The sequence below is a fragment of the Wolffia australiana genome, chromosome 8, assembly GCF_029677425.1.
Source record: "Wolffia australiana isolate 7733 chromosome 8, ASM2967742v1".
Lineage (NCBI taxonomy): Eukaryota > Viridiplantae > Streptophyta > Magnoliopsida > Alismatales > Araceae > Wolffia > Wolffia australiana.
This window is the reverse complement of record NC_135842.1, coordinates 15,017,152-15,026,898: the sequence shown is the minus strand read 5'-3', so window position 1 is coordinate 15,026,898 and position 9,747 is coordinate 15,017,152. Positions and strand designations below refer to the sequence as shown.

The window sequence follows — 9,747 nt, the reverse complement described above, 5'->3', positions numbered from 1 at the left end:
GCCATAGTGATATCTACCTCAGAAATTTTCAAAGTCTCACAGCGAGAACATTCGAAATTCTAAATCACAGAAGTGAAGAAGAGTGACACATTCAAAATTGCAGATTTTAAATGGTAGTGTATAAATTCAGATTATAAACAGAATTTTGAGAAATGAAGATAAGAGCTAAGAAAAATAAATTCAAAGTGACATATCAAAGAGACATTCTTTGCATTGCACAGGGAAGACAAATATCTGTGTGCAACAATTTGGGAGACAACTGTTTGACAAAAGTTTACCTCAGAAATATTCTAAGTCTTAGAGCGAGAACAAAATCTAAAATAGGTAAGTGAAGTTGAGAGACGTATTCGATATTGCGGATTTAAAATGGAAAGTTCTACATTCACATTAGAGATGGAATTTTGGGGACGAAAGATAAAAGCTATGAAAAAAAATTCAAAGTAACGCATCAGAGAGAGATTCTTTGCATGCATATGGAAGACAAATATCTGCGTTCACAGATGGGGAAATGTGTATAAAAGCAGGAAGGATGGGGTAGACGCACGACTTACAATAAAGCAGGAAGGATGTACACGTGTCCACCGCCTTCGTGTTTTTCCCCCCCTTACACTATTACGTGGAAAGGAGAGAGATAAGAAAAATAAGCATGCTCAAGCAAAGGTCAGAAAGCGATAAAACGTAACTCACCATTAAAGGAGCTGTTGTTGTCGTCAACGTCATCATCGTAGTCAGCCGAGTACTACTCTACGCGACGGAACCATGCACGAAGCATCATCAACATTTCAATGCTCTCTGCATCTAAGCGTGCTCTTCGATACGTGGTGATGCCTTGGCCAACTGAAAAAAGCCACTCCACTGATGCACTGGTTGGGCTTACGCCAAGAAATTGGGATGCAGTTTTTGTCAAGTTCGGAAAGTATCGAGTTCTAACGTCCTTCCGCCAGCTTAGTGGACTATCTTCCTCCTAACTGCACAAGATATTTAGATACTTGTCGAGCTCCTGTCTAGGTGCTGAACGTGGTCGCTGACTCTTGCACGGACGTGTATATTATCGCTTGGAGGATACAAAATATTGCTGACGACGTCTTTCAGATGGTTCACCCTGCTCCGACTCACATTCAGTTGGTATCTCTATTACACACGCTGTCTAAAAGACCTCCAAGATAGGAAAACACATCTTGGCGATATGACGGATGCACAACGTTTATTTTGGAGAATGGATCCAATGTCGCTGCCATCGCCACAGTATGATTGCCCCAAAGTACCGTTGCATACTGCATCAACTTGTTATGCATAGCACTACACGACGAGTGCAATGCATCCCTCCGCTCGACATCCAAAGTTGCCCTAGCACTGCACATCGCCTGCTCAAGTTGAGTCTTCAGGTCTGCGATCAATGATGTTACTTCAGTGATTGACAATTTCTTCACAGAACACACATAGTTGAAACCCTGACACAGTGGCCTGAGGATACACAGATATTCTTCAATCAACGCCTAGTCCTCCTGACATAGGGCATAATCTTTAGATGATGTCGAAAGGAACCTCGCGCTCTCTCTTGGCGTAATCCTGACAATAGGACATAGGGAAATAGCTCTCTCTTGGCAAGAGCACGCTCTAACATAATGAAGGTGGAGTTCCAGCGCGTTGGGCAGTCAAACCTTTATCTTGATCGTGTTTGGGAGCTCAAACATTTTGCACATATCAACGTATTTCTCCATTCATTGCGTGGATCCTGAATAGCGTTGACGATGGCTCGCACACGTGAAACGGCTATTCCCAAGGGTGCATCTGTCGTTGTACTATATTCTTCGACTTGCGATTCAGTTAGTTCATCTGTGTCCAATGCTGCATACATGTGAAAATCTCTGCCTCGTAGCGTACTACTTGCTGGTGCCTCAGGATTACGACTGATCTTCAATCTGGCCAGGACTACGAGGTTGATTACATGGGCAATGCATGGTACATGTCTATCGATAGTGAACTATGGGTTTATGGTCTTCAATTGATCTATAATAGAGGCCAACATCGTTCTGTTCTTAGACACATTGTCCGTGGTGATGGCACAAAGCTTCGACTCGATTCCATGTTCATATGCAACTTCCACGACGATCCTCGCCAAGTTGGTGCCGCAATGGGATCCCTTGATCTGTTGGAAAGCAAGGAGTAGCTCACACAGCTTCCAGTCGGCGTCAACCCAGTGGGCAGTGACACCTAAAAGGGCGAGATTATTTTGTGATAAGCATCCACTGTAAGAGAGACACTGTGAACGCCATCAAACATCTCTATTAATTTCCCTTGGACTTCTCTATACATGTTAGAAGCCGTTGCTTTCACCGCATCCGGACCAGGGATGTCCCCAACCACTTGTGTCCCATAGAACCATCATGAATACCTGTAAAATTCCAAAACATTTTCTTTTTCCCAGCAATATTAAATCTCCAAAATACACTCTTACAACCAGTTTCAGTCACTGTAAAACCAAAATTTATTAGCTACTAAATCCAACAATATTATAAAACAAGAAATATCATGCTTCTATATATTTTCCAAACAATGCTAAATTACTATTCAATTTCCATCACTCTATAAACAACATGAACACCCATTAATTGTTTCAACTGAGATTTGTTCCACAGAAGAACCCCATAAAACCAATGTTAAATACAAAACTTAGATGTAAGACCAAAAAATGTTCTATATATTTGAGTATAATGCGAAACCCAAGGCCAAAAACTGAGATCTTTCTGCGGCAATGTTGGAATTTCTTCTCCTTGTTCTTGTTTGGGCGATCTCGGCGTTGTCGGGGCTGATCGCAGCGGCATGGCTGAAGGCGAGGAGCAGCCCTAAGATTGCTGCGGTTGGATTCTTTCATCCATACACCAACGATGGCGGAGGTGGAGAACGAGTGCTCTGGTGCGCTGTCAAAGCCGTCCAGGGTGAGCGGCCTGATCTTCGATCCGTCGTTTTTACGGGCGATCATGATGCCACTTCTGAAGGTCTTGTCGCCCGGGCGAGAGATCGTTTCGGGGTGGAGCTTCTATCCCCGCCTGAGGTATAGACTTGTTCTTGAATTCTTCAGTAGAAATGTCATTTTGTGTTGCGGTCGATTTGTTAATAATTTCGTTTTTTTATTGATTTTTTTACTTTTTCACTATTTTTTTTGTTCGGATTATAATTTGGTATTAGATTGAAATATGTAGTTTGAATGTGTAATTCAATTTTATGAACAATTTGTTTAATGTAGGTGCGTATTCGATATTTTATGAGTTCTGGTTTTGGGAATTGACAAAACAAAATTCAGTCTTTCATCATGTTTCCATCGAAGATTCAATCTTGAGATGAGCTCAACATTCAATCTTGGAGTTTTATCGATAGTTTGCTCGCGTAGGTGGGGATATAGTATTTTCTGAGTTCTCCTGCGTGTAATTTCAATTTTTTTCTCAAAGAATATGCGAGTTAGGAAGATTTGGGGCGCGGCTTATCAACCGAAGATTGAATAAGGAGATGAGCTCAACATCATTACTTGTTGTGAATGCGATCAAATCTGGAGAAATTTGTAATTTTCTTTCGCAATCCGCCGCATCAACAGAATCAGTCAGCCCTGTTCAGGATTTTTGAAACTTGTTTTTGGGAAATCATATACCGAGATCAATGAATGGCGATGCTGAACTGACGTTCTCTATAAACTGGTCATTATCTCTTTTGAACAATATCTTGAATCAAACTAAAGACTGCTCAGGTAGGTGGGCATCCTGTGTTTTCTGAGTCTTTTTGTTAGGAATTACAAAAGAACTTTTTTTCAACGAAGTTCTGAAGTTGTATGAATTGGGTCTCAAAAAATCAACTGAAGGTTGAATCGAGAGATTAGCTCAACATCATGATCTATTGTAAATGCTATGAAAACCTGAGAAATTTATCCTTTGCTTTAGCAATCTGTATCAACTATTTTTGTTCAAAAAAATATCTGTCTCAACAATTTAATCAGGCCGTTTGGTTTGTTTTTTGAAAAATATTTTTCTCAAAATCGTGCACCAATATCAAGAGATTGTGGCGTTAAACTGACTTTCTTTATGAACAGGTCGTGATCTTGTTAAGGAGGAAGTGGATAGAAGAACGAACTTATCCCCGGTTTACGATGATTGGCCAAAGCCTTGGTTCTGTCTATCTTGCATGGGAGGCTTTGAGTACCCTAGCGCCCCAGTTCTATTTTGATACCAGTGGCTATGCCTTTACTTATCCTGTCGCCAAACTGTTTGGGTGCAAAGTAATGTGCTATACACATTATCCAACGATAAGCACAGATATGATTTCTCGCGTCTGCCGGCGCAGTGCAATGTACAACAACGACTCTGCCATTGCCAGGAGGTGATTCTGAGTCGTATCTTTATTCATTATAACCTTTGATACTTCTATGAAAAAGCCTGGAATATTTATCACATGGTTTGTTATCTCGCATTTTAATCTGATGAAGTATAGTATCATGGATCCAATATCAAATAATAAATGCTCAAAGTTGTTAATATTCGTGAATTTAACTATTATTTTATCGTATTCCAGCATTTGGCTTTCCCGGTGCAAGATCATCTACTACACTGTGTTTAGCTGGATTTATGGGTTTGTGGGATCCTTTTCTGATCTGGCGATGGTCAATTCTTCTTGGACAAGATCTCACATCGAGAAGCTATGGAAAATTCCTGATCGAATCCGACGAGTTTACCCTCCCTGTGACACCTCAGCCCTTCAGGTACATTTTCTTTACCCGGAGGGTTTGACACCCGTCATCTATCCATCAAAATGCAATGTCATTGACACTTGTTGACATTGATGACAAAGGGTGGTTGACTTTGGCAAGGTGGCAATGCAGATAATATTGATGGGGGACTGCTTATGTTAGACCTTGATGTGACAGATTCTCCAAGAATTTTGCAAAATTAAAGCGACATGGATTGTTAACCTGTCAATGCCAACCAGGATACGTCATGTTGACATTGAAGATGACGAATTTCTTTTGAACAGTGGATGGTTGACATTGACATCAACCGCTGTTGAGGTTGAAATCATCATCGTCCAATTGTCAACGTCAACCATCAACATTGTCTGGAAATGCTGAACCCTACTCCCAGAAATCCAGTCTGTTGAACCTTAGCTTGCACCATTTTTTGTTACAATAACAGGCACTTCCTCTGGAGCGACAAAAGGAAGCGCCGGTGTTCATATCTGTTGCCCAGTTTCGCCCAGAAAAGGTGAAATTTGTCATTGATGGAATTCATTCATATTGTGCTAAAGTTTAATAGATTGCGATTTTGTTACTGATCTGCGTCAGGCGCATACAGTTCAACTTGAAGCTCTGGCTCTTGCTTTAGACAATCTGGATATGTCACTGCCAAGACCTAAGCTTCTGCTTGTGGGCAGCTGTAGACATGATGAAGACAAAGAGCGGGTTAGGAAGCTCAAGGAAATATGTAGCCAGCTTGGTATCGACCGCGATGTGAAGTTCTTAATTGATGTCACTTATAGGTCTCTACTATCCCACTACTTTTAGTTTTTGTTTACCATTTGATTATTTTTATTCAATTACCACTAAATAATGCAATGTAGAGAAGCGAAAAAATAGAGAAGCCAATTCGACAAGTAAACCTGATAAAGTAGGACTGTGAGAAGCAGCTTTTGAAGAACACTTTCACAAGATGCATTGAGCAAAAAAGGGCATTTTATAATATCAGAAATGGGAGGGGGGGTTAATAGAGTTCGTAGTATAGGGTTCTGTGAAGGATAGAAGAAAAGTGAAATAACAGTATTAAGTCCCGAATTGATGCTTGAACCTCCTCCATGAGGATTCCCTAGACAAATTCAACAGATTCTTGGCTACCTTCCTTATGGGTAACTTCTTTGTTTTGAAGAATACATTTTCTGTTTTTGTGCACAAACTTGTTTTTTTATTTTTTTTCATTGCTCGATGGATTTTAAAATTTCTCAAGGAATTTAATCGATCTTCAGCTACTCGGAAAATTTTTCACTTGTTTCCATTTCAAATCTTCCATCTTATGTTCTATCCTCTTTGGTGCAGGGAACTGGTCCAGCTTCTTGGAACTGCAGTGGCGGGTCTCCACTCCATGGTAGATGAACACTTTGGAATAAGCATCGTTGAGTACATGGCTGCTGGTGCCATTCCAATCGGTACCACTTTTAATGCCCAAAGTTATAAGAAATTGATGCGATTCTATACCGTCTGGGTGTGAGTTTGTACTTTTAGCCCATTAGGCCCATTCGAGTATTTTTATTTTATCCATTTAAAAATACTCCTTTCTTTAACTAGGATAGTCCTTTCTTTAGGATGGCAGCCAGGGAGTATTAAGTGAAGTTTCTGTTCCAGTCCCCTCTCTCTCTCACCCCTTTGGTGACATTCATTCCTCTGCTTTCATTTCCCACTTGCCCATGCGGAAATTCTATTTCCACTATTCTCACGATAAGAATACAGTTTCTTTTTAGAAATTTACAAACATTACGAATTATTGCCGACTTTAAGCTCTCTGATTCCTCTCTCTTTGTCCCAGCGCATAATTCTGCAGGACCCAAGATGGATATCGTCGTTGATGAGGACGGGCAGAGAACGGGATTTCTTGCAGAGAAAACGGAAGAATATGCTAATGCAATTCTTGCGATTCTGCAAATGCCAGAGACGGAGAGGCTGGCGATTACATCTGCGGCGAGGAGGCGAGCAGAGAGATTCTCTGAGAGAAAGTTTTTTGAGGAGTTTTTAGCTGCTGTTTGTCCAATACTGCACAGCAGGTAACCACAGGCCTGACTTTAGATTACCAGTTGTCCCTGTTACTAACATGTTTTCATAAATTATGATGAAAATATAGATTGGTATGTTAAATTTATGAAAATGGAAAGAGAACGGAGATGTGTCTCTCCCTCTTACATTCCGATATTGTTATCTTTGGAGGACGTGTAAAGTGGAAATGACATAAATATCTTTTTTCATGAATTAGATATTATTTTAATGACATCAATTTGGATTCACCCATGTAAAGGACCATAACTTTTTTGATTCGAGAAGTGTTAGTTTTAGTTGAAAACTTGTAATTTGAGCCTAGCATGTAATTTATGTGACATTTACATTAGGGGTTTTGTATACATTTATATTAACTGAAGGATAAATGAAAATCAGCCAAAAGTAGATATAATTAAAAAAAATATGATTTTTGAAATTTATATCTGGTCTGCAGTGACAAATGTGGAAGAGTTATTATGGGATTAGGATAGTGGGTCAGTATTCAGTTCTGTGGCACCAAACTTTAAGTTATACAATTTATGTCTATAGGAGTATATTGAGGGTGGCATGGAAGGTGACCTGTTTCATCCAGTAAATCATAAATATATTTATATTGAGAGCGATATAGCAGTGAATGGATGGAACACTTTGATATCCTAAAGAATGTTTAAGAATGCCTACGAATCATTTTAGTCGAATAATTTGCAGTGAAAATAATATCATCTTCATAAAATATTAGAGTGGTCTGAGAAATTTACTCAAGCTACGTGAATGCTAGACTATCACCAATGCAATTCGGTCTTACTCTGTCGTAAAGAATGCATTGTCTGGGAATGTTGTAATTACATTTTACATCAAACTGATATAATTCCGAGTGTTGATTAGTAGCTAAAGAGATGAGAAGTCCGACTGTGTTCATCTCGGCAACTCAAGCAAAAGTATTCCCATAATCAATGCCTTATTTTTGGGTGTATTATTGGGAAACCGATGCGGCTTCGAACCTTTCGAGTTGACCATTTGCCATCTACTTAACGGTATGCACCCATCAACATCCAGTAAGCTTATTTCTTGTAGGCTTATGTCCTGGGTCCAAACTGTGATTAATCTTAGCTTGTGGAGAAGAGGTCTGAAAAATTTCTGAAGGGGTTTGTTGACATAGTCAACGAGTTGGCAACTGGTTAGTTAGGTGAAAGTATAGCAGCGCTCATTTTTTCAGACCTTTGGTACATTTCTTTCAATGGTAAAAGCTCTCATTTTTCTTTTGAAGGCTCCATTATATTTGGGCATGAAGATTCATACTTAATCCCCAGATACTTAAATATGGAGTTAATTTCATAGTTAATGAATTTCCTTCCATTACCAGTGTGCCATCGCATAATCTGGTATCAAATTGTCCATGAATCGTGGTAATTAGGGTGCTACTAATTGCATCCTTATGTGATATCCATAATCGGATAACGCAATATCTGTGGTAAAAAAAATTACGGATGCGGACGAGATCAGATTCAGATATTGTTATGCATTACTGAATGGATAACATTTCTGGATATTGTTAGGATGATATTGATATGGGATGTTGATATCGTTTAGGGGATAACGATAATGATATCGAATACGATAATGGAATGGATAACGGATATCATGTGGGAATTTTGGTTTTCCCGCTAAGATCAAAAAACATATTTTCATGTTCAATTGTTAGCAAAAAATATGTGCTAGATAATGAGTTGTATATATAATGTGATAATGTAGATTGACGAAACATTGATATGAAATTAATGCTAAATTAATGTTCCACATTGATGTCAACTAAGGGAACTTAACCAAAACGTAGACTATAAAACAAAGATAGTACGTAAACTTAAAGGAGTATCATCTGGTGAGATTGAGGTGACATAAGATTTCATTCCACAAGCCATCTGTTATCCTCGCCGGAGCTTTGGGGTGATGGAGGTAGCCTTTGGTAGAAGTTGTGAGCAACCTGCTACTAGACGTGGTTAATCATTGCTGGGGAAAAGTTGTGGTGGGTCCAGTAGATGTGGTCAACCCATGGCTCAGAATATGGATCATGGCTCTCTGGGATGTGTGGCTTAGGGGGTCAACTGGAGTCAAGTGAAGGCTTGGAAGGACTTGTCTCGGACTGGCCTGAATCAATTCTATTTTCTCCGATGAGAATTGAAAACCATTAATAGTGGCATATATGTAATTTAAGTCAGACCTAACACTCTTGTCATCTTCAGCTTTAGAGTCAGAGCTGATGAAATGCATACTTTAGTCTTGTGGTGACATCTCGAGGCATTGAAGGAGTAGTCGCACACTCCGTCATGGTATGAATTGAGGTTGGCTGCCACTTCTTCTGCCAGCGGCATGGTACCAGTAATGTACTTCATAGATTATGTAAGAATTGTTGTAAGATTCAAATGTAAAGTGAAAAGTTTAATTCATCTTTAAGTTAACAAATATCAAATGTCCAACCAATAGCAAACAAAGTACTTATATTATCCAAAGAGTAACGAAATAGAATGCTTTTTTGTGTTTCAATCACATCAGCATTGTCCTATCTCTCTAAAGCTATAGTGTAAATATGCAATTAATACACTGTCAGTTTACAATACGCTTAACGTAAATTAAGATAAATTAGAATCATATTGATGTTTTTATTTCATGATAGATTTTACCAACAAGACAAATGTTGTACCACTTGTTTTCTTCCCCTTGAAACCATCACTTTACACAAAGAAGTGCCGCGATACTCGACTTCTCCAAACATGATTGCCCATAAGTGAGAATTGCTCTGCCATCAGAGAACAACCGTTCTAATGGAGCACTAATTACAGACACTAATAGAAATTTACACAATTTTTGATGATGTTGGAGAGACAAGAACACCCTTACTACCCCACCAGGCACATGCAGTATCTCCCCCTCCTTGGCGAGTTGTATGTAGGAAGGTCTCAAATTCCTCC

General features: G+C 39.3%; 1 protein-coding gene across 1 annotated transcript; it reads left to right on the top strand.

Annotated features, from left to right (window-relative positions):
* Positions 1-2,706: 2,706 nt before the first annotated feature.
* On the top strand, positions 2,707-6,893 carry LEW3 (UDP-Glycosyltransferase superfamily protein). The gene is made up of 7 exons (XM_078580083.1): positions 2,707-3,055; positions 4,082-4,368; positions 4,561-4,747; positions 5,178-5,246; positions 5,327-5,520; positions 6,071-6,180; positions 6,558-6,893. Exons 1-7 carry the CDS (start codon positions 2,756-2,758, stop codon positions 6,794-6,796), a joined length of 1,386 nt encoding a protein of 461 aa, XP_078436209.1. The 5' UTR covers positions 2,707-2,755; the 3' UTR covers positions 6,797-6,893.
* Positions 6,894-9,747: the final 2,854 nt, after the last annotated feature.

Excerpts from the sequence above, each read along its gene's own strand:
- LEW3 (XM_078580083.1), top strand. The coding sequence starts at position 2,756 with ATGTTGGAATTTCTTCTCCTTGTTCTTGTTTGGGCGATCTCGGCGTTG. Across the intron at positions 5,521-6,070 it reads TTAATTGATGTCACTTATAG|GGAACTGGTCCAGCTTCTTG; the intron begins GTCTCTACTATC and ends TCTTTGGTGCAG. Across the intron at positions 6,181-6,557 it reads TGCTGGTGCCATTCCAATCG|CGCATAATTCTGCAGGACCC; the intron begins GTACCACTTTTA and ends TCTTTGTCCCAG.